The sequence below is a fragment of the Anastrepha ludens genome, chromosome 6, assembly GCF_028408465.1.
Source record: "Anastrepha ludens isolate Willacy chromosome 6, idAnaLude1.1, whole genome shotgun sequence".
NCBI classification, from domain to species: Eukaryota; Metazoa; Arthropoda; class Insecta; order Diptera; family Tephritidae; genus Anastrepha; species Anastrepha ludens.
In genome coordinates this window covers 25,018,199-25,043,305 of record NC_071502.1, presented here as the reverse complement: position 1 = coordinate 25,043,305, position 25,107 = coordinate 25,018,199, and the positions used below count along the sequence as shown (strand labels likewise).

The 25,107-nt window shown below is 34.9% G+C and overlaps 1 protein-coding gene across 13 annotated transcripts in view; it reads left to right on the top strand.

Annotated features, from left to right (window-relative positions):
* The window catches only part of LOC128868744 (uncharacterized), a 47,808-nt gene that overhangs the window by 15,750 nt on the left and 6,951 nt on the right, over nucleotides 1–25,107 (top strand). For 8 of the 13 annotated variants that reach the window (XM_054111188.1, XM_054111191.1, XM_054111189.1 and 5 more), the window contains 5 exons: nucleotides 775–932; nucleotides 12,193–12,336; nucleotides 14,038–14,164; nucleotides 17,110–17,438; nucleotides 23,784–24,053. In XM_054111188.1, coding sequence (XP_053967163.1) covers nucleotides 775–932; nucleotides 12,193–12,336; nucleotides 14,038–14,164; nucleotides 17,110–17,438; nucleotides 23,784–24,053 — 1,028 coding nt within the window. Of the gene's footprint in view, nucleotides 1–762; nucleotides 933–12,192; nucleotides 12,337–14,037; nucleotides 14,165–17,109; nucleotides 17,439–23,211; nucleotides 23,298–23,783; nucleotides 24,054–25,107 lie in introns of all 13 variants that reach the window. The other 5 variants (XM_054111200.1, XM_054111198.1, XM_054111196.1 and 2 more) reach the window with 4 other exon arrangements.

Here is a 25,107-nt window from a genome sequence, read left to right as displayed (position 1 = left end):
TTCATGGAGATAGCGCCATTCGGTCGCCTATTGACTGGTTTGCATGTCAAACTCATACACCCACGTCTCATCCCCTGTTATGATGCGCTGGATAAACGTTGGGTCTGAATTCACTTGCTCAAGCATGCCTTCAGCCATCTTCTTGCGATGAATTTTTTTAATGAAATTCAACTCTCTTGAAACGAGTCGAGCTAGGCGTCTCATGCCTAATTGATGGTGTAAAATCTTGCGAATTGATTCGTGGGACACGCGAAGGTCATGAGCGGGACGTAGCTAAAACTTAAATTATGGTTTTCCAGCACCATTTTCGGCATATGCGTCACGCGCGCTTTTTAAATGAACAATTCCCGATATTTTTTTGACAGATTGTACTTAGAAATGATTTAATTTTTCAAGTGTACAGTCCAGAAAGGTTTTACTACCCGTAATAAAACTAAATAATATTTTCTATGTGCATTTTAAAAAATTGTTGTTTTGCATTGCTGTGAAATTAATATCTAATACTTAACTAAAATTTTCTTAAATAATTTGGTGCATACATTTTTTGATAGTTCTATGGTAACTCTAAGGTGTTTGCGGAAATTATTGGGTAACTCTTTGCTTGTATTAACTATTTGCTATGTAATTAAAATTGATTATTTTTATTCTTAGATTTTCAACTTAAAAATTATTGTTCCATTATTTTGTTGATTTTTACATTGATTACACTAACACTAACACGGCCTTTGAAAATGTATTTTGGCGGTCCTTATCCAATAACAGATTTCCATTCAGGTTTACGGCAGGAGCGTCCGGCACATTTACATCCCGAATCCATCTATCAAGCGATGCGTGAAAGAGGGCGCGCGATACCTGCAACTACGCCCACAGTGCCAATTTTGGAACGCAAGGGATCGCCGAGTAATCCACCGCCGCGCATCATTGATGGCCGTGTAAGTACCTAGAAATATTTCAAATTTATAAATTATTAGTTAGGCATTAGAGACCTCTTATATTGTACACATGTTTAACAAGTGAAATAGCAAGGCGGGGTGTAAGTGCGGTGAATATTACTCATTCATGGGCAGTAAATACATACGGGGTCCGACACTCGAAGTGTAACCAACTTAAGACTGCTCGCGCAGGACATCAGCTGTCTATTAGTTGGCTAAAGGACGGCCCAGAGTATTTTTTACAAGCGCGCGGAAACATTTTGCCGAGAGTAGACGCGAAAAAAGAAAATCAGTAATTGATTTCAAACCTACTAGTGAGATTGCATTAGATTTGGCTGGAAAATCACAACCAGCGATTGTTCGTGAGCTCGAGCACCTTAAAGTAACCATTACTCATTACAATGATACTGGTAGCATCGCGAAACGTCATGGGGGTGGTCATTAAAAGACTGCAACGTCACGAGAAATGGTTCTAAAAGTGAAGAAGCGACTTGTGCGAAATCCCCGACGAAGTTCCAATCAAATGGCGAATGAACTGAAAATATCTGACCATAGCACCCGCCGCATACTGAAAAATGATTTGAAAGTCAAGCCTTACAAGATCCAAAATGGCGCATGATCTCACACCAAAGCAGCAACAAGTTAGACTTGAGAGAGCGAAGGAGTTGCTTCGCGTGGCCAAAAGCGGTAAATTTCCGAACAGTGTGTTTTCTGACGAGAAATTGGGCAATTCGTAAACTCCCAAAGCAATAGGGTTTATTTGACTGACCGTTCATACGAGATTTTGAGTCATCGATTGGCCACCAGGAGGCGACACCCGTCATAGGTAATGGTTTGGGCCGGTGCAACCGTGGATGAGCGCTCTCCAATCGTCTTCATCGAGCCTAGCGTCAAGGTAAATGAGAAATATTATCGGTAAAGTATTCTGGAGGTTGCTTTGAAGCCGTGGGTAGACAAACATATCGGTGGCATACCATGGACGTTTCAACAGGACTCGGCACCGTCTCACAAAGCTCGAGTGAATCAAGAATGGCTAAAAAACAGCGTTCCGAACTTTATAACGTCCACACAATGGCTCTCAAATTCACTAGACGCGAATCCGATGGATTATTCTCTTTGAGACATTTTGGAGAGCACAGTCCGAACTAAGAGATTTACCAGGCTAGAGGCTCTGAAAAAAGCCATTGTCCACGAGTAGGCCAAAATACCTGCAGGTCACATTCGGGCAGCTTGCGATTCTGAACCGATTTCTGGACCGTATCAAGGCCATAGTCAAGGCGAAAGGTGGTCATATCGTGCAAAAGTAAATTCTTAATTTTGTATTATTGTCACATATTTTTCTAATTAAATGTATGGCCTTTTTAATTGGTTACATTTCGAGTGATGGACCTGTATTTCAGTGAAGGGGAAAAATAGGCAGAAGATTTTGTTTAATTAGCAGTAATATCTGAGATTTGCTAAGGTTTAACTTGTAAGAGTAGTCGTAGGTTGCAGCGAAAAATTTCATATTGTTTGGAAATATTTCCAAATCCTTTCCAGTTAAGATTTCTATTTGATGGCTACCCAAAACTACCGTTATTTAGAAAATACTTATTAATTACCCTGCCGAAGCGAGATTCTCGTCTAGGCGTTTCAGATTGAAAATACTGAAAAGGTTAAGGAAAACAACTTATAAAGAATAACCTTAAATAATATTCGATAGATTTTAAATCGTAGCTTTCTGTAAACTCTACAATTTTTTACTGCTTAAAAAAAAATCCTTTTTGTCGCTTAGGTAACAACTTAAAAAATATGCGATCTGCTTAAAACTTGGTTGAGAGAAGACACAAGTGATTAAAAATTGGAAGCTTTTTTTAAATATGAACTTGTTTGTGTGTGCATTAATAGCCGTGAAAGGGATGATTTTTTTAGTCATAAAGAGATTTTTTCTACGAACAAAAATAGGAGTGATCAAGGGTTAGTTATAAGCAAGTCTGTCTTCAATTGCTATTTCAATAAATCTTTGTGAGTGAATAATTCGAGTTCTTCGCGGGAAATTCTAATAAGGCCGGCGAAGTAAAAGTTTAAATGTTGAAATAATTTATGTAGATGGTGGCTGATATTCTTGGAATGAGTAAATTTCCTACGAAGGTTTTATACTGACCCAAGAATGATAGAATACAAGCTTGTGCCAATCAGAGAGGAATAATTTTTGTATGCCGTCACACTGTTGCGGAAATGTGAAAACACGAAAAAGAATGTTAGAAGAAGAAGAAATTACACAAATACACGATTACATAATAACAGAATAAATTGTTACGTGTGAGTTTGACAGAATTGCTGTATGTGGGACAATCACACTGGTACAATTGGTGAGAGCGGAATAGCGGTATAAGATGGGCGCCACCTTTGCACTCTATGCATTGTGATACTGACCCAAGGATGATAGATTACTAGGCTTGGCCAATAACTATGGTGAAAAACAAAATTGTGAGAGGAACATCGGCTGCAACTTCACGGCAGTGATTCGCCAGCCGAAGTAGTATACACGATCATTTCACATGTATTCAAACACGCGTCCAATCAGTCGATGTTCAGATGGCAACGAAGTGACATTGTGTTAATTTTTTTCGTATATCACTAACACATTCTTAGTTTGTTCGTAAACAAACCGATTCACAACTCTTGCTACGTCACCCCAACCGCTGACTCTGTCAAATTCGTTGAGAGTCGGCTAACGGTCCACTGTGCGGCCGATTCCCGAAAAGCTGGCCAAAACTCAAAAAATTAAGTAATTGATTCAAAATTTCTTACTCGGGGGTTGTCGGGGTCGCTGATTACGAATTTGATCTTAAAATTTTGAAAATCCACCCCCTTCCACCCCTATTGGCCACCCCCTCACGTGAAATAGCGTATATTCATTCTCTCTTCGTATTTATTTCTTGTGCACAAAAAATAGCATAAAAGCCAAGGTAGCAAGTGGTAGCAGCTGAATCTTGTTTTATTCAGTAACCATTACTTTTTTGAGTAACCTTTAATAGGTTTCAAAGCAGCATATGACGGCGTTGTATTACTATACAGTTTGAAAACTCAAATTTTATAAAAAAAATTGCAAAAAATGTATCTACATACGTATTGCTGCAGCTAAAAATTTTGTGTCGAGGTATTGATATGTACTAAAGATTTCTCGTATTTTACTAACCTTCCGAAGATGATTCCATTTGGTTTTGTTCAATTTACTCCATTACAAAATCTTTCAAATGTGTACAACTTTCACTATTCATCGACAGTAATACGATGCTCAAACGAAGGCGACTGAAAATACAGAGGATACTTAGGGTACAGGACGTTGCTATGAACGGTTTTCACTACTCAAGGCATTACTGTAGCCAACCCAAAGACAAAAAAACTCTATCTAGAAACTTTTTTTTTCGACTTTTGGCCAGCTTTTTGGGAATCGGCCGCACTGTGCGGTCTGATATTGGCCCCACCATTCAATCTTTTCACAATGATACTGACCGACAGTCGAAATTTCGCCCATGCAGGAGCTGTCAGTGGCAAAACAACATTTAGTTCAATAAAAAAAAAACTGATGATCATCATGCATTTGACTCACCCTGTGTTAAGTTTGAAATGAATAATTTGTTTTTAATTAGCTAACACAAGTTGACAACAAATAATTTAAAGTACAATCCTCCATTTGTCTGAACAAAACTAACACGAAGGCAAAATCGCCGTTCCCAATGTTAGATTTACATATACATGTACATATGTGTGTATGTGTTTACAATGTACCTATCTTTGTATGAGCATTCGAGTGTTATTAGAGAAATAAACAAATTTTCATAGTCTTGTGAACTTTTCTATTCGCCACACCAGGATTACTCAATACCGGCCATAAATTTAATCACCTACAATGGGTTTTATTTATTTTTAATATTTTCTGAAAAAATTTATGTACATACATATACACTTGCCACCCACTCTTACGCATGGTCACGTATTTCATGATTGTGTAGTTGTGATGTGTGTTTTAATAACACAAAGATGAGTTGGCGTGCATGTGTGAACTCTCCAACATAGATATGCACGTGTATATGTATGTTCACATCGTCGAGGCCGATATTGCATTTTGAGTGCAAATTCACGGCCAGAAACTCTCGCATTTCTGTTTCCAAATCACTGAACATCTGCAAAATTTTATGTTTCTCCACACATGCTCACATGTATGTTTATACTCGTATGTGTATATGTACAAGTGTGCAATTGTGTTATGATACTGTTTCTTCTCTAACTTTCAGCTTTCTCTTTCAAGATCATTTCATTTTTCGTTATACTAATTTACGTTGCAATCACGCAGACAGCTCGTAATTAATTTCGCCTACATACACAGCCAGTTGATGTATTAATTTATGTTTACAAATACATGCGGATGCATCTAAGGATTTCTGTACATTTTTTTTTTGGTTTTGCCAAAAGTTATAAATAATAGATTTATTTATTTTAAAAGCCTAATTGCGTTTGGAATAGGTGTTCATAAGCATTGTGTTAATAAATATACTTATATGTATGTATGTATTTACAGTGGCTCCAAGTCAATGTTCGCGGCGTAGAAAAAATATTTTTTGCCAAATATATTTAACCTTCGGTAGACACACTGGGATGTGAGTCATATCACAAAATGTTTGATGGGTTGTAGTTTGTTTATTTTGACAATCTGGAAATATACCGTTAGCTGTATTTTAGTAAGGCCGATTTTACTCTTCGAATTCATACAGTAAGTCCTCAGTAGTTGGGGCGCACCGAATTTATGCAGAACTAAAAAAGTGGTTGAAATTTACCTCAGTGTATAGTTCACGTTTTTTGCATATACAGTCAACGTCAAAAGAAAGTGTACACCATATATTGAAAAATCTATGACACCATGATCGTCAGCAAAATCATCACCCAAATCAAATAAAAAAATTCCCCCTCATAAATACTCACATAAAATTTCAAAAATGCGATTGGTGGGTAAAATTCTCGACAGAAATCATTCTACTGTCCATATATATGTTATAGAGAGCTTTAGCAAGCCGCATGATGAACGGGTTGTTTTTGTTTTTGCGCTTTTTTGCATTTTGTCCCAGGAAGTTAAGATTTTTTAAGCGTCGATCGAATTGTGAGAATCATTTATTGTGAGAGTATAACCAAGGCGTATCTATACAAGGTGGTTTGATTAGAGTAGTTGATTTCTTCTTCTTCAATTCGGCTTTAATTTAGAAATGTTCTTGCTATTGTTGTGAATGCGCGACAAACAAATTTTATCTATTTTATTTGTCATTCATTCCATTCTTCTATTATCTTTCCTTTGAGATAGCTAAGCTAAAAAATGTAGTTGTTGCTCGAATACTACCACCTTGTATAGATACGCCTTGAGTACATGATTCAATAATAAAAGGTTTGCTCAGTAAGCAGCTTTCTCATTCCCTCTTGACAAATCGGCTCCCTTAGCAATACACTGGGTTGTTAACTCTAGAAATTTTTAGGAAAAGTGGAAGAAATGTAAAATTTGTAGGAAAAACATTTCGTTTTCAAAAGCGTGTATAAGCACTTGCTCGATATGTGAATAACCAAGACGATGTGAAAAACATACTGACATACAGCTTAAATCAGGATATCACAAAGCATCTTTTTGGGGCAATGAACGTGAAAGATGGACGTTTTGACAATTTGAGTCCAATGCCTTTCAAATACAGGTGGGAGAAGTACTTACTACGTTACTTTAAAGATACATAAGTTACCAACAAGAGCTCATTTAGCAATATGTAACTAATCATAGCCTCCTGATGGCAGATGGCTTTTTATGAGGAGTTTTTTCATGGCAGAAATACCCTCGGAGGTGTGCCATTGCCTGTCGAGGAGCCTCTGCTATTACAAACAACATTTTCTATCATTTCGTGTTTCATGCCCCTGGTAGTTTGTCAAGTAGTTAGGAATGAATAATCGCGACTTGGGGGTCAAAACTCCAAATTTACGTGGGCATAGCATAGTAAAGCAAGGCGCAAGGAATTCATTAGGGCCATACTGCTTAGGTAATATAATAGCTGCATATTGGTAAACTTCCCAACTTCGTGCTCAGTTTTCAATTTAAAAATTAATTCACTAAATATCAATCTGGGTTTAACTTAATAACATTTTTTTAATATCATTCGTGGCAATTTCTGTTTGTACCAGTTATTTACTTTATTTATTTTTACCAAGAAGGTATTTAATTTTTCCACTTTCTACGCCCTTCTTAAATGCGACCTTTTGTAAGGGAGTGTCAAAATTCTAATGTCTCAAGTGAGCAAACCTTTAATAATTGAATCAAGCCTTGAGTAAAGTATTGTTCTCCTAACTGTAAACAACTAATACCAAAAAATGCATATATGTGACATGGTCTACGGAAAGGTATCTTACGTGCCAAAACAAGTTTTCGAGAAAACAGCAGTTAAAGTTTAAACTTCTAAAAAGTCACAAGGACTTTTTTAAATATTAATATTTTTCAATCCGGTTTCGCTTATTTTCTTCAGCATAGATCACAGTATCAATAAAATCACAGAAGCAGTGAAAAACATTTTTTATATACATATAAATAAATAAGAAAAAGTTAATGCAAATCGCAGAAATCGTTTTAAAAAATAAGTTAGCTTTTGTACCGGCATCCATGCCAAGAAAAACTTTTAAGACCCGGTGACAAAAATTTTTCGAAGTACTGAATACGATTCTGGTGTCAAATTTGAAAAATTTTAAATGGCATATCTAAGATGGCGCTCCAAACATAGAAAAAATAATTTAAGTTTTCCAAAAAGCAACAATAACTATAAATAAGTGACACATGTTTGTAAAGGTTTTTAAAGCCACTGACTACGAATATGATGTCAAATTGACAATTTTACAGTTAACAGCTGCGTTACGTCTCCTTATTCTACTTCGTGGCTTTTCTGTTACTACGTTTATGTAATCATTTCTGTTAGTCTTTTGTTCACAAAATAGTGAAAAATGAGTGTTGACGAGGAGTTTAGTGCCGTTTACAGTAAATATTTTCCTAAAAACGATGAAGACGATGATGTTAGTTCGATGTGATGAATTTTGAAAAAATGTGTCCGGCATATTGGATCCGCCCTATTGAATTTCTGAAATCTGATATCGGATTCGTAATCAGCAACGCCAAAAACCCCCGTGTGTTGAATCTTAAGAGGATCCGTTAAATTTTAAAAAACATGTCCGACATATTGGATCCGCCATTTTGATTTTAAATAATCTCACTTCATATTCATATTCAGCGACCTCGCAAACCCCCGAAGAACAGTTTTTAAATATTTTAATTAACTTTTGATGTTGAAACAATGCCACAATTCGTGACAAAAATTTTGACAAATCCTTAAAAACCACCATTTATAAAGTTATGAATACATTTTTTGTAACAAATTTTTTGAAAACAGACTTCAGTATCGTATTCATTACACCTCAGACTGTCCAGGAATGGTTCAGTTTTTAATTTGCACAAATTATTGTCTTCGTTATTCTAATTTATATCATGACAAAAAAATCAGTCTTTTTCGTATTTGTACTTTTCTTTTTTTTTTTACTTTTAACAAACTTTTAAACAAATTATGACTTTCTGGTTTTCACCATTTTAAAGAGCCTTTCACACACTATTCGAATCAACAAAAAAGTGAAAAATGATTTTTTGACACGTAAGGTACCTTTTCATAGACCAGGTCACATATATCTAAAGTGTTGGAATGAGAGTTAAAATCTTCGATCGATGTGGCTCATAAAGGTGGTAATTTATCCTACATTCAAGAGTGAAAGTTATTGATAATTTCTGTCAGATGAAATGAGTTGGAAATTTACCGTGAGCAGTTTAACTATAAATATTTTTTGCAACAACAACCATAGGTGAACAACAAATCTATAACTACCACAACAAGATTTTTATTGAATCGCATAAGCGAAGTTTCGTGCGTAAAATTGAAACTGATTAATTTCTTATTGCACCGAAGTTATGGCTGAAATGGCTGAAAATGAAGTGGGGGAAAGAAATTTAGTGTTCAACCATAAAAATGTGCCTCTTTTAGCAAAATCTAAATGGTGGGAAAACTCAAAGAAATAGTTTTTCTTTACAAACGAAAGTAAAATTAAGGTCTTTGGGTGCGAGGGAAAACCTTTATATCAGGAGAAAATTGAATGAGGTAACTGTAACGCGCATTGTAATCAGTTAATGCACCAGAATATTTTTATTAAGGGGCTATAGAGGTTATAATAGGTAAGAATTTTCAAAAAATCGATTTTTTTATTTATTTTTTCTTAAATTGAGGCTGTAATAGATCATAAGCTTATTATGACATTTTAAAAGAAAATTTCCCAAGTAGTATTGATTAACTAAATCTGGGGGAGTATTGACATTTCTATGAAGATAAGGATTTGAGGCACAAACTCATAAGAGTCAACCTTGGCTACTCTATAACCACCCCAAAATTCGAAGAACAATTTCGTAAAAAAATTGTGAAACCACTTTTACACTTTCCCACTCATTAAAAAAAAAAAATTGATTGAAAACCAATTGAGGATGGGAATGGAAAAATTATTTAACATAGTTAATGTGAAAAATTGCTAAAATCAATGAATGAAGATGTTTTTTAAATTGGAAGTATTATTTTTAGATTTTTTTTATTATTTTCAAAAAGTCAAGTTCACTGTTCGTGCCTTGTTTGCGCAACAATTTTCATATAAATTTGTGTTTCACCTGAAAATTTTATTGCACTAAATTAATTTATATGTTTTGCTTTCTTATTTTGCGAGTGTAATAATTAAGTTGTTGAAAAACTGGTGCATGGTGTATTTCAAATATTTCTAGTGCTGACAAATATTGGCTCTGATGTCTTACTTTGGCTAGGAGTTTGTATATTTAATATACTATTTCTACTTTTTGCCTGTTTATTTTCTTGAAAAAAAAAAAATACATCGGCTTCTTATAAAGCAAAATTAAGATCTGCGAGAATAATAAAAAAAAAATGCTGCAATAATAAAAAATTTTTTTATGTTGAGCTAGTTTGTTTCGAAAAATAGCAAGTAATTATATCAAGACCGCAAAAATTCTCAACACTCATTCTCAGCTTTGGTGAGATTGATGTATCATACTTTTGTTGCTAATGTAAATGAGTTTATTTAAACGGAGTAGAATTAGTAGAAATTAGCAATGTTGGGTTTTGTAATACGACTAAAATTGTATATGTATGTGTGCTCGTATATGTATGTGTGTATTAACTTAGACTGTTTAAAAATGTTTTTTACACAAATGACCAAAAAAACAGAGAAGTAACATTTTAAGACAAGGGAATAGGAGGCGGCGTTATTAGATGAAGATACGCGCAAAACTTAAAAATCAATTAAATATGAACTGCAAAAAAGATGTAGCGAAAGCCGTCTTGTTATGCCTGAAATGTCACTTAAACCACACTTACACCTTCTACAGCCCACGTTTTAACTTTCGCCATTTTCGTGTCTTAACAGCTTTCCTTTTTTTCATGTTGGTACGGGCGCAATGAATTTTCAAAATGGCGCTTAGCAAATCAGTACGTTGAGCTTATATTTGTCATGATTATTCATTCATTCGTCAAACCGCGAAATGGTAGCTCATCGTAAAACTGCTATGTTAAAATTTAAGATTTTCGGTAAAAAGAGGTGACTCTCTTACACTTTTAAGTTTTTTAACCTAATGGAAAATGTACTAAATGTGGGGTTAAACGGTATAAAGGAAAGTTTTCTTCACATTATTGTTTTTAATGATAAAATATTTGTATGTTGTGACAAATGCGAGTTTTGTACTACATATGTATATGTACATATGCGCCCATTTATTTATTTCGTTCATTTGAGTAACATAATACGTATAAAATACATATGTATGCATGTTTATGTAACAAAAACTGCATAAGAGCTACCTGTAAAATGGCGTGCCAATTATTTTGACACTGGTGCTCCACTAGTCTAACATTAGTGTTTTCCAATAACAAGTAAGCAACTAACAAACAAACATACATATGTAAAAACGTCCTGTAAAGTGGCGTGCGCACAGTGTCCCACTACTCCAGCAACAAACATATGTTCATACATATATATACACCAGAGTCCTGTAAGGTGGCGTGAGCATAATTACCAACTAGTCCAGCAACAAACATATGTTTGTAAAAGCGTCCCATAGAGTATCGTGAGCATAGTGGCTCACTAGACCAGTAACAAATATACATATTAGGTTCTAGTAGCAGTAGTATTATATGAAATAAATTATTAAACGGCGAGAGAAGAATCTACCGAGTCTCAGAGACTTTTCTTGAGACTAATTTAAACGCTTCGTTCATATGTCGACAAATCTCACTCTATTTTCTTAATGAAATTCAAGAAAATCCTTAAAAATATTGAAAATAAAATAATATTGAAAATCGTGTTAAAGAATTTTTTTCTTTTTAATTCATGTTAAATCAAATTCGTGTAAAAAAAATGAGAATTACATAGGTGTACACCAAACGTTAACCGTAATGAATTCAGTTTTATTTAGCATTAAGTATAAATAGAAGACTTAATTGTAACATGACATGAGAAGAATATGTGACTTAAAGTAATAAAGGTTAAACTTTCATAACTTTCAGTTTCGCACAGAAATATTTATGTGTGCACATATATGTACATGTATGTATGTATGCATCTGCCTCTGTTAATCTTGTTAAGATATGTACATATGTTATCATTTACAGAACACAAACAAGTATACATACATACATATACATACATACATAGATGGTTTGAAGGTAATACTGTGTCTAATAATATGGAGTGATGTACACTGAGAAGTTTATCGCATTTTACGAACTCCTAAAAGCATACGGGAAGATATATGCAAATAATGAGTTAGAAACAGTTTTTTGGCACGAAACCCTAGCGATGCCTAATGCATGCTCTTCAATATGTCAGTTTTTGACGATAAGCATTCACACAAAATGCGATGTTGGTATTTTAACATGACTTCAAATCGGAATGCCGCGGATGTTTTCACAACAACTACATTCTGTGTTGTATCACTTGATATTCTAATAGTCACAATTTCTTAAAAACAAAAATTAAAACTTACTTGCACCTAATATACTTTATATACATATCTATATGTATAGACTACATGTCTAACTACATAAATATATATATTATATTATACATATATACACGCATTTCAATATATTACACATTTTTTCTCTTCCAGCCTGGTCCAATACCCGGTATGCGTCCACCGATGGGCGCTGGCTCCATGCATCAACCGCAAGGCCGTGGTGGTAACAGCATGGGCTTCATAATGCCACTTTACACCATTGGCATCATAGTCTTCTTCGGTTACACTATTATGAAGGTAAGGCGCGCTCTCTCTCTTCCAGATTCATAGCAACAAATTTATGCGCTAAGACTCTGTACACTACTTTCGGAGAGTACCGTTTTTAAAGAGAAACAATTCTGCCAAAATAAGTTTTGCACATAAATTTTGCATGGCTGTACTACAGGGTGGTCCATGTAGCGCTTGGAATTTAATTTAATTTTGTTTGTAAAAAAAAATATTGTAGATATTATTGTAAATATGAAAACTAAGCTAGCCATTAAACATGGAGCAAAATTTCATTAAAAATACTTCCCCGACTGGATTTCTTGTAGCTCATTATATTATATTAACTACAATAAATTTTTCAATATGATATTTTCGTTAGTTTCGGTAATTATCTCACTATGATATGAATTCAACTCTTGAATTATCTCTATCCTTAACGGCTTCCCACAAATAATAGTTTAATGGAGTAAAATCGTAGCACAGTTCGGCTGACTATTCGATTTTCGAATGTTTCAATGTTTTTCAAATTTGTTTGCACAAAAAGTGACCATTTTGTAAAATGACTGCTTCACCATAAACAAAATTTCTGGCACAGAACGGATTTTATTTTAGTATTTAAGTTAAAAAAAAAATAGAGGTCGAACTCCTAACGCTAGATGGAGCGCCTTGTGATAGCTTTAACCCTCAACTACAAACGCCCGGTTATAGCAACGTTGTAATAGACCCCCGATGCTTTATATAATATAATAACTGGAAAATAAATATTTTTGTCATCCTCAGAAGATCCCTCGAATGCCTCCGATCCACTCTTGGCCAAAAGGATTTTGCGTCCTTACAAGTTTGTGTACGTGACCAGCGCTCATTGTTCCAGGAGTAGAGCGCATGTTCTCAAGGGGATCCCAATACTCTCCTTTCGCGGGGAAACTGTCTCACAGGTCTCTTACCTGCCAGTTCATCCGCTTCGCGCAACGTCGCTATGACCAAGTACCCAGATGAGCTTTATGTCTAAGAATTCGGATGCGATCGAAAGTGAAACCAAGCATTCCCTGACCAATCTTGAATGCACCGTCATTGAGTGCAGTACTCTAATTGCCGCTTGGCTATCGGAGTAAAAATTTACTTTCTTGACAGTTATTACGCAAGTATGTAGCCAATCAGCTACTTCTTTGATTTCAGCTATACACTGCTTGGGACACTTTACAGTGACCTGGTATCATGAATTTGAGTCTGATAAGGAGCTCTTCGGAGAATACTCCTCCGCCAACCCCCCCAGCCCAACTTCGGGTCATCCTTGAACGGGTTCACCACGTTCTGTCTCCAAGTGTTGTACCTAGTCTACTCCTCTCTTGATGGAATGTGGGTGGAGAATGTTCCGCTTGGACCAAGCGTGGGTATACACTGATCCGTTTTCAGGAGGATGAACCCAAAGTTTCGCAATCTTGCTGTCTATCACTCTGGGCCACCTTCAGCATTCTTTCCACCGCGTATGATTGAAAGAGCCTAAGAATACGGGTGAAATGAGTGGGCACAGCAGAGCTGTCAACTCCTCTATGACGTTGCAACCCAAGTTACTCTCACAATTTTGCTTTATATGGCCAAATTCTGTACTCCATCATACTTGTGTGCGAGAGTAACGAGGATTCTCAATAATGATTCGTATATTCTTCCAGTTTTTACAATAAAATAAATTCAAGTAAAGGAAATTTTAAAATTGATTTTATTGCTTTACAGATAGTGTTCAAGAGGCCTATTTCGAATACGCCTTATGGACCTACTGCAAGTGACCCTAATTTTAGGAAGGAAGTATTTGGTCAAGAAAATGGCAGACATGTTGAGGAACTCAATGGCTCTAAGATAGGTAAGTCAAATATTCTAGTGTTTTCATATATGTATAAATAATAATCAGTATAAATAATTAGAAATGAAATTACTACCTTTAGGAGAAAAAACATACTTCCATCGTAGCGATAATAATAGTGAACAGATCAATTGATAGTTCTGGGATTCATAAGTTTCGCTCGATTACATTTGAACGTTTATATTTTTTAATAAAATTTTTTTTTGTCAATTATTTTTTGTTGTAAACATTAATTGAGTAAATGCACATAAGAAGTAAATACATATCAACTGACTTTATAATTTTGTTATAACCAGGTATATGATTTTTGTGCTTAAAACACACAAGGAAAATGCCACAATTCTTAGGAAAGACACTCGGCTTTCTAGAAGGGAAAACCACTTTGATAGCAATTTCAATAATAATTGTGTCACGTCATATGTGCTATGCACTTTCATGTGTTCTGCTTGCACCCAGAACAGGGCCGACGAGTAAACTCCAGGTTGTTTAATAAGTTTTGCGGTTCGATGAAGAAGGCTACTAGCTTAAATTTGTTTTTGTTATGTTGGTAGACTCTCCATATGAACTCAGGAGGAGTTTCATTTCAATCTGTCTCGACGTGTCCCAATATTTTCTACAATGGAAAAAATCAAGTTTCGTGCAATTATTTTTGAAAGGTTTAGAAGCAATGGAAATTTATGAACGGGTGGTGAAAATGTATAAGGACTTTTGGGCATCAATTAGTACAGTAGAAGGATGGTTCGCTGAGGTTAAACGTGGTCGTACAAGCCTTGAAGACGATTCACGTCAAGTACGTCCAAAAACAGCAACAATACGACAAATCATAGAAAAAATACAGGAAATCGTATTGGAAAATCGTCAAGTGACTGAAAGAGATTTAGTAGAAGCCCTAGGCATCTCATTGGGCAGTGTAAGCAATATTTAGACTGAAGTATTGGGTTTCAGAAAGCTGTGTGCACAATGGGTGCACCGCATTCGCTAAGAATAGAACAAAAACACATTCGAATGCGACTTTCTCAGCAACATTTAAAGATAGAATAAAATAGATGTTGTGCCTCGATTTGTCACTATAGATGAGACTTGAGTCTATCAGAATGATCCTAAATCAAAACAAGAAGCTAAAGAGTGGCCTGGTTCCTCGACTCCGAACCGAGTGCGTGTCCAGAAATTGGCCGAGAAGGTGTTAGCATCAGCTTTTTTTGTGATGCGAAAGGAATTTTGTTTGTGGCTTACTTGCAAACTAGTAAAACAATAAATTCTGAATTTTATTGTAACCTAACCGACACCAGCTGAAGAAAATAATTCGTGGAAAAGCGTTTTTCATCAAATGATGAGTGTTAAAACAAAAAATCCGTAATAAATTTATTTACTAAATTTAACTTTCGTTTATCGCTCTGCCCTCTTTTCGCGTTATGCCTTTTTGCGCACACAGCTCCCGCTTTGCTAAAGTTCTCCTGTTTTTCTTGGCTTTTTTATCGACCAATCCGCGATCGTCTCGTATTGCAGGATTGCAATTGAGCAATAGTGAGATTTACTCTGAGTGTGCTGCCAGACTGTTCGTAACAATGAGGTCATAACTTCTGTGGAGCGTATTTTGCAACCTTTCCAGATCCTCAGGCATGGAATTCATAAATTGGAATCTCGATGGAAGAAGTTTATTGATGCTCAGGAAGAGTATACTAAATACTAAAGTGTATTTCAAACTATAAAATTGTGTTGTCCTTATCGAATCGCAAAACCTATTGCACAACCTAGTAGCTGCAGTTTTAAAAAGGGTTGAAGGGTTAAAGTAGTGGCTAATACTTGAGTATAGTAAACTTTTGAACTCTGTACCTATGTACGTATATATGTACGCACATATTTACATGTTAAGGGATGTTAAGTTATTATGAAATATGATTTTTAAATAAAAAAAACCAAACACTTTCATAAACACTAAAGTTGAGAATTTTTTTTTTATTTTTATGATGTTAATACATTTGTAATCGTCCAATACATTGTACTTGTTCCCCTCATTTAATAGATTTTTTGACATACACATACATATGTACATATATACATTTTGTGCTCGTATTTTCTTTGATCTTTTCTCATGCACGCTGATAAATCAGGGTGGCGAGAACATCAAGCAAGTAAGAAGTTAAAAAAACAAACAAATCACAAGCGTGATATATACATACATATACATAAGCATCATAAAATCTGTCAGTGAATACATAGAAACAATTAGTTATTAATTTTAACTATTAATTTTTTTACAATATTTTTAGTTGGAATCATTTTAAAATATGTCCTACTTTTTTGACTGCATAAAAGTTTATTTTTCCCCCATTACTATATAAAACTGAAGAACGGTTAGCCAGTTTTCTATAATCAGAAATATTCTATAGCGTCTTAATTGACCGTTAGAATGTTGTATGCATTTTTTCGATACATATTTATTTATACTATACAACTGCATTTAAACCTACTCTAAACAGTAATTTTTGTTGTTGTGAAATAATATGTTGTTGTACTCGTAATAAAATCTAATATTTTTGCACACAAATACAATTTTTACTCGTACAAGCCAAAATACAGTTATTACAAATATAAACCAGTTATTGAAGTAAAATTCCTCCCCTCTACATACATATACACAAACATATGCTCACCTTAATCAAATCCATTCACCCCTACATACATTTTATGTTACTCTTTAACATTTATACGTATATGGTACACTCGTGTATTATGTTATCATATGTTTTGTTTTTGTATGCTTACATGTATGTACATATATGTTTTTGTGCATTTCTCGCATCGCATACTTTATTTTACAATGTAACAACAAATCATGACAATAATAAAAAAAAAATGAGATCATTAAAATGTAGAGAGTTGTTTTATCGTGTTGTTGTGTAATATCCCACTGAAACCAAATACCGAAACCAATAACATTCTAGGGCCGAGATTGTACGAACACATCAGCAGTGGTGGCGGTGGTGGGGCTGGTACTGGTGCTGGTGTTGGAGGTGGCAGCGATCTTTATAATGCTAGTTTGGCAACTGCCAGCGCAGCTTCCAATCTTTCAACGCAACTCAAGCAACACAGTCATGGTATTCCTGCCTCATTTGGTGGTATTGGTGGCGATGGTGGCATTCTGGCAGCCGGATTCAACAAGGAAACCGAACAATTAATGGAAATTGAGAAATTGCGCAAAAAGCTTGAGGATACCGAAAAGGCGATGGCAAAACTAATCGCTGAAATGAACTCAGACCAATACGAAGCTAAGGTTAGATAGATGCACCCAAACATGATTAAAAAAAACCAAAAAAAAAAAACAAAAAAACAAATTAAGTTTCATAATTTAAAAGTTCTCCACAATGTTTAGAGTATCTACAATACATAAATAAAATTGTTGGACATTATTTATCCTTGTGTTGGGTTTAACGTACAACAAAAGTACGATAATTGCTGAAGTTAGTTTTGCCGAAGAACTTTTACTGTTAATTCATATTCATATTGCAAAGTTTTAAATTATTCGTTAAAAAGTTTTAAATAATATGAAACCAAAAAAAAAAGTTTAAAATCGCTTACTTAACAACAATAGCTGAAAAGAACTGTTCTTCTCACGGTGTACTCGTATTCTATCATTCTTGTGCTCTTCTCAGCAATGATAGAACACAAAATTGCGCAGAGAGAGACTCCGCTGTGACTTAATTTTAAAACAGAGACAGAGAGACTGAGAGAACCTTTGGAAACTAAAACGAAAAGTTAGATTAGGTTAATATAAATATGAAAGGTTATAGAAAAGAAAATGGAAATATTAAGATTTTTTCGTGAAAGTTTTTGTATTTTGTAAAATTCCTGTAAAAATAACAACAGCGCAACAACTGTAAACTGTTTTTTCGAACTATTATTTAAATGGCGGCATTAAAATCCTCAAAATGTCAGGGTATTTCACTTTTTTATTTTTATTTTGTATGCCAAATTCTGTAAAATTGAAGGTTAGGTTAATATAAGCATGCAAGAGAATAGAAAAAATGGAAAGAGAAAGATTCTTAGGTTAGGTTAGGTAGTGCTGGCTGATATGTAAAAAATCTCACATAGCCCTCTAAGAGCCATTTTGTTACCAGTGCTATGTATAAGGAGTTGAAGATATTATTTTATGTAATTTTTAATGCACCTGTTCGCGAGTTTTAACACGCCGTTCAGCCTTTTGTCAGCAATATCCTTCAATGATGAAAATTATGTGGATTTTAGACTCATTTGACGAGTGCTACAAAAAGCAGGGCAGTGGCAAAGTAGGTGTTCCAAAGTACCTCTATCATTCGCTTCGTTGCTTGTGTTACACGCATCGCTCTGGACTAATCCCATTTTGACCGCGTGATGTGGGGTGAGACAGTGTCCCGTCAGTACTCCAACCAATATTTTGCAGTCTTTTCTAGATAGTGATAAAATAAAAAGAGAAAAAAAATTTAAAAAAAAAAAAAATCCTAAGCCACATCCGCTCAACAACTATCAAACTCTCTCAAATTATTCGAACAAATTATTTACTCTCCACATGGCCAAACGGTTAAGCGATTACGCCGTGTCGCAAATTGATTCTCAAGAATACTGAATCCGACGATGTCAACGACTTTTTTATTTAGATTCCCAAGGCCTATCTATTAAAGGTGGTCGCGGTAAATCAGCTGATTTATTTTTTTTCTTTCGCCGTGTCCATGTGGCTGTCAGCCTTGAATTAAACAAGGCGAATCCATTCTTTGTTTTCAACTTTGCCAATACTTTTCTTTGACAATCAAACGTACAAAACATTTTTGTTGGTCTAGTGCCACCACCTTTGGTGAATGTGCCTTGAATTCCTCAAATCCGTTAATCTTTTTTTATAGATTTTCATATTTTAGAAACCCAAAGCAAAAACAAAATACATTGCCTGTAGCTGTTTTTGCTCTACTGCTAGCACCTGTTCAATGTGACTTAATTCGATCTATACATCAAATATGCGCAAATTTATCAAAATGAATGCTTGTCTGTTTGTTTGCCTTTTATGGGTCCAAAAAAAAAATTATTTGTAAAAACTTAAAAATATTCCAAAGCGAGCGATTTAGTTTAAAAATTGGCAAATATATATTAACAAAAAATCTCTTTTGCTTAACTTCTTCAAAAAGTGAAATGTAACGAGTAAAGCAACGAGAGCCAAGACTGAATTTTTAACAGCAACAATTTCATTGATACTAAAACCTTTCAGGCCATAGATTAATTTTCCAGTACTTGTGCTAAATCACATGGTGTTAATAATTATCAAATTTGCCAAAAAGATTTTAAAATTTTTACAAAAAAAAAGAAAAATGTCTAAGCAAAACAAATATCCAACTTTAAAAAGGGAGACCAATCGATTTCCATCAATCTTCTCCATTACTTCAACAGTTCTGGCTGGCAGTAGATATCTGCCCGTTGGAGGTCTCATAATGATATCGAAACGGCACTTTGTGCTACTTGGGGAGGGCCAGAGTGGTGCATTAACCATTTCCCCTACCTACCTATAAATTTTGTGCAACTAAGTTTTTATGAATGAAAAATTGAGATTAAAGAAATTTAAAAAAATAGTCAAAACTTACCACCTGATGACCTTATAATTTCGCAACGGGTTAATAATTAAAACTGAAGCTCAGAGGTGCTTGGTTCTTTGCTTGAATTGCTTAAAACGTTCTTAGATGTTAGGCAGTTTCAATAATTTTGAAAAAAATCGGATTGTTTTGTGAGTGGTGTGTGAGGTAGGGCTCAAAAAGCCTTCGGACTTACAGCGAAACATAGTTGAATTTACTGTATTAAGGGGTTATATATAGTTTAGTTAGAAGGGCGAAAAAAGCGAATTTTCCAGAATTTTTTTCTGAGAAAACTTTTAAATTTATTTATCTAAAAATGTGTACACTTATTTGGTTACTTTTTAACTGTCTTAGTATTCGTAGTTTTTTTCCTTGTTCTCTGCACTCGGGACCATAGGGCCTCGACAAGACTCAGCCTTGCGTTGGTTACGTTAATCTATTTCATTTCTGACAGGGTAGGTGATTAGCCTGCCGCTAAGTATTAGTATTAGTATTAGTAAAAAATATTTATTTGTAAAGGAGCTACAGCTACTCTCCGGGAGCTCCTCTCAAAAAAGGCGTTTTGCGGTGACCACTTTGTCTCTGAACTGGATCCTCTGAAATTAAAAAAACTGAACAGATTTCGTTAAAGTAATGTTAAATCTAGTAATTAATCAAAGGAATAAGCAAAATAAATGTTTTTGACAAAATGGCGGTTAAAAAAAAAAACATTAAAAAAACGATTTTTGACCAACATTTCGGCCTTAAATTGTTTATAAAAAAACAAAAAGTGCGTGTAGCGTAGTACACATAACAGAAGTGAAACTTTCAAGGCAGACAAATAAAGAGAGAAAGACCCGAGAGAGAACGAGAGAAAGAGAGAGAGAAAGAATATATATCTAAATAAATTCACAAGAGAATACAAATAGACAAAATTTACAAAAAAAGGAGAAGGGTTGTCCGGTGTAGGTAAACGCCGGACAACAAGCCGTGGCAACAACGCGCACTACTCCGAGCGCTTGTCACCCGCCCAAACGCAGCGATTCCAGGACCGCAGCAACGGCACAAATTACCGCAACGCAATACCAATGAATCCGACGCCGGAATGGATAGCACTTTAGAAACGGAAATAAGCGCCAAAAAGTAGGCACCAAAAAAAAGAACGCCAAAAAATTGGGACCAAAAAACGCCCCAAACAGTAGGCACCAAGAAATATAACGTCAAAAAGTAGGCACCAAAAATATATATTTCCTACAAATTTGCACCAACAAACAAGCCTCAAAAAGTAGGCAGTGTTATTTCTCACTAGAAATTAGGAACCACAAGAAAAAACTCAAGAAAAATAGCCTAAAGCGTATCTAAGATATATATAAGGTATAGCTCTCTCTCTCTCTCTCTCCTTTTCCTCTACGTTATATCTTTTTTCTCTTTCGCGGAACGAAAATGCCGAAAACGTTGCATGGCCTTGAAATTTGACTCCCCATTCTAGCTCGTCCATCGACGCCTCAGAAGTTTCACTACAAAAATATTTGCCGGTGAGAAAAAATCCTCGATTAAATACTAAAAAATATGTGTGTGTACGTGTTAAAATTTGAGACGAATCGGTTCAGCTGTTTTCGAGGAACCACTATTCCTCCACCACTTTCAAAACACCATTTTGAGAAAAACGCGTTTAATGTTTGAAAAACATTTTACATAGGATGAATTTTTTTTTTCAAATTTGCGTGTAACTTCGAAAATATTCACTGGAGCGATATTAAATTTTCTGTATTCTTAAATATATGTATGTATGTACATTGAGTTTCCTTAATGAGCAAAAAAATCGATTTTTTGAAAATTCTTAATAAACAAACTTTTTTTTAATTCTTAAAAAAAAATAGATTTTTTGATAATTCTAACTGTATACCCAACCCCTTAAACAACCAAATAAAATCGTGTTTGCAAAACTTGAAGTATTTCATGGTTAATAATAATCGTCTGGACGTAGCAAATTATTATATTTGCAATATTTTGACAATTTCATATACAATTTCTTCACGCCGCCAATTTCAGCAATTATCTCGCTTTCAATTTGTAAAATGTACATATAATTTCTGCACAAATCAATATGAAACAAGTTTCAAAAACCTGCATACTAAAATTACAAAAAAAAAAAACGAAAAAAAATTACACTACAATTATTCCTGTACATATCGAAATTATTTTATAATTGGAACGATAATTTTTAGCTACATAGTTGCGTTCATAATATTCATGTGAGATAATTTTCAACTTATTTTACCAATTACTTTTTCCATTTTGCATATTTAATTTAAAATATTGTTTTTATTTTTATTATTACCGTTATTGTTGGTGTTTACGTTCGTTACAAGATGATCGCCATACAATTTATAAAGCGTAAAGTACATTAGACTGTTCACAACAAATCAAGTCTCAAAAAAATCAATCGTCTAATATAAAATCAAGTCAAGCGCAAGTCACTTCACCCAAACTAAGTACATATAGATATATTTATAAAATAATTATTACGCATAACTCCTTCCGAAAATATGTACATATAGTACGCCATATGCTCCCGAAGGTCCCATACCTATCTACTACATATGTATGTATGTATGTGTGCAGTCACGCTACAACGCAAACAGTCAACGATTCATTACTCACCCGAAATGGCATGAATTAAATATTGACAACTGATTTTAGTGCATTTTTGCCTTACACACACACATATGTATGTATGTATGTTATGTGAATATACTATATAGTTCACAGTTAGCCGTTCACAGTTCGCAGTTCGATTTCTTGTCACCTTGCAACCCCCTCGTTAGGTCTGCCACCGTCTTGTCCCGAATTTCTACCTAACACGAAGGCATGCACCACACAAATAATTTCCGCAAATGCATGTTTCAAACAGATTTACTAACTCGTAATAATTTAACAAAACATACTCTATATTCTTACATATTTATAAAATAACAAACATTGAAGTATACAGTAAATAGAAAAATTTGGTAGTTTGTTGCAGTTAAAAAAAAACCAAAAAAAAAAAAAATCAAGAAGAGGACATATTTTAAATGATTTCTAATGTTGAGTCTGATTTGATTTCGGAATTTTCTTCCTAATCAATTTACTATGTAACCCATTTCTATCTCTACTTTAGTGCTTACTATGTTAGCGCATTTGCGACAAATATCACCGCTTCCCACCATAAATCATTTAATTATTGCAATTTTTATTCATAAATATTACAATTAGTATGCAATAGATAAGTACAGTTATATGTTCTCTTCCGTAAGCAAAAACAAAAAAAAAAAAAACAAAACGAACAAAATTAAATACAAATTTTCTTCTCCTCTCATTATTTATTCTATATTTGTGTGCGTGTACGAACCCTGTTGAAATTACAAACAAAAACCCGAAAAATTAAAAATTCACTCAATTGCAAAAAAAAACAAAAAAATCAAACGATACGAATAGTTGTGACAGCAATTCAAGGTCTAATTGATGCTGCTGATGAGCAACTAAAATTACGAGAGAACAATGCGACTTCAGATATACCTAAGGTTAGCACCACCCACATATGTACATACATTTATTTCACTGTCGTTTTTCGCTCAATTCGTACTCAAATCTTACGATCGTAAACGTACAAGTGCCTACGCAACTGTTACTTACTCACTCTCTTTATTTGTTGATCTAACTAAAAAAGCTTTATTAAATGCGAAATTTGACTTATTCAATTTTAATCATTTTCTACTTAAACTTACTAACTAAACTATTTGTGTGTGTGAGTGTTTTGTCAATTTTTATTTACATTTTTTACTTAATAAATAAAAATTAAAACTTTCATTTGAAACCGCATGTTATTTAAACCCACTAAACTTTTTCTCACTAACACTAAGATTTCTCACTAAAATACCCGCAGCAGCATGCGCGCACAGAACTTAGCCTGTTTATTCCGTTAAAAATGTATAACAAAGATGATTAATGCAAACCGCATCACATAAATTATATTGCATTTTGGTTTATATTCTAAATTTATTTTTTAGCAGAAATCAAGCGAAAATTCAACATCAAACTTTGGAGACATTTCCAATGGGCATACAAAATCTGAGCCCGAGCATGCGCACGATCACAGCGAAAACACGAACAAAGCCAAAACCGAAGAAAATGCATTAGATAGTGAAACCCAATCCAGTGCTGCTAGAGAAGAGCAACAGGAAGCGCGAAGTGCAACGAGTAAGCCAGTAGATGGTGTAGAATCAAAGAATAGCACACAACAGAAGAAACGGGATGGCAGTGTCGATAGATCAGTGGCGGTAAGAATGAACGTTTTTCTTTTTTTTTGTTAAATGCTTACATAACTACAATTTTTCAAAATTTAATCACGTAGTAAATCATTTTAGTCAATTTGCACAATACTTCCTGCTATACTTTTCTTATGGGGCTTGAGTCGCTAAATTCTAAAATCGCTTTTATTATTTTAGCAGAGGACACGGCACAAACATTTTGTGGCGGCTGCCGTAGTCGAATGGGTTGGTGTGTGACTACCATTCGGAGTTCAGAGAGAACGTAGGCTCGAAAGACCAAAAAAAAAAGGTTTTTTCTAATAGCGGTCGCTCCTCGGCAGGCAATGGCAAACCTCCAAGTGTATTTCTGCCATGAAAAAGCTCCTCATAAAAAATATCTGCCGTTCGGAGTCGGCTTGAAACTCGCTCCATTTGTGGAAAAACATCAAGACGCAGACCACAAATAGGAGGAGGAGCTTGGTCAAACGCCCAAAAAGGGGGGTACGAGCCAACTATATGTATAGAGGACATGGCAAACGTTGTCTTTGCTTAATACACACATTTCCTTTTTTGCTCAAAAAAAACAAAACACTCTCTCACTCCCCAAATAGCACTAAAGCGTCGTTTTGATAATATTATGATCAATATTCCACACCTCTAATCGTCTAGCTGTCTTACCCGGACATTTACAGAGAAAGTGCTCAACAGCCTCCTTCCCCTTAAGGTCCTCACAGCTTCTGCTCTTGGGGGCTAAATGGTATACCTGGCTTTTCCGCGTGAATGCCGATTGTCCAATGACCTTTAAATACAGCGACGAGTTTGGAAATTGAATCAACTTTCTGAGTCCTCTTCTGCGCTTTGCTGAGAAATAAGTTGTGCAATTCTCCTTTAACAACAGTCAAGTAGATGTCGAGGGGCGAGCAGGAGATCTCTGAGACGAATTCAGTCCTCTTCCTCGCAAGCTCATCGGCAATTTCATTTCTCTCTATGTTCCTATGCCCTGGAGCCCATATCAGAGAAATGTTACCTGCGCACGCAAGAGATTTGAACTCCTTCTTACAGGAGTTGACTAGTTTGAAACTGC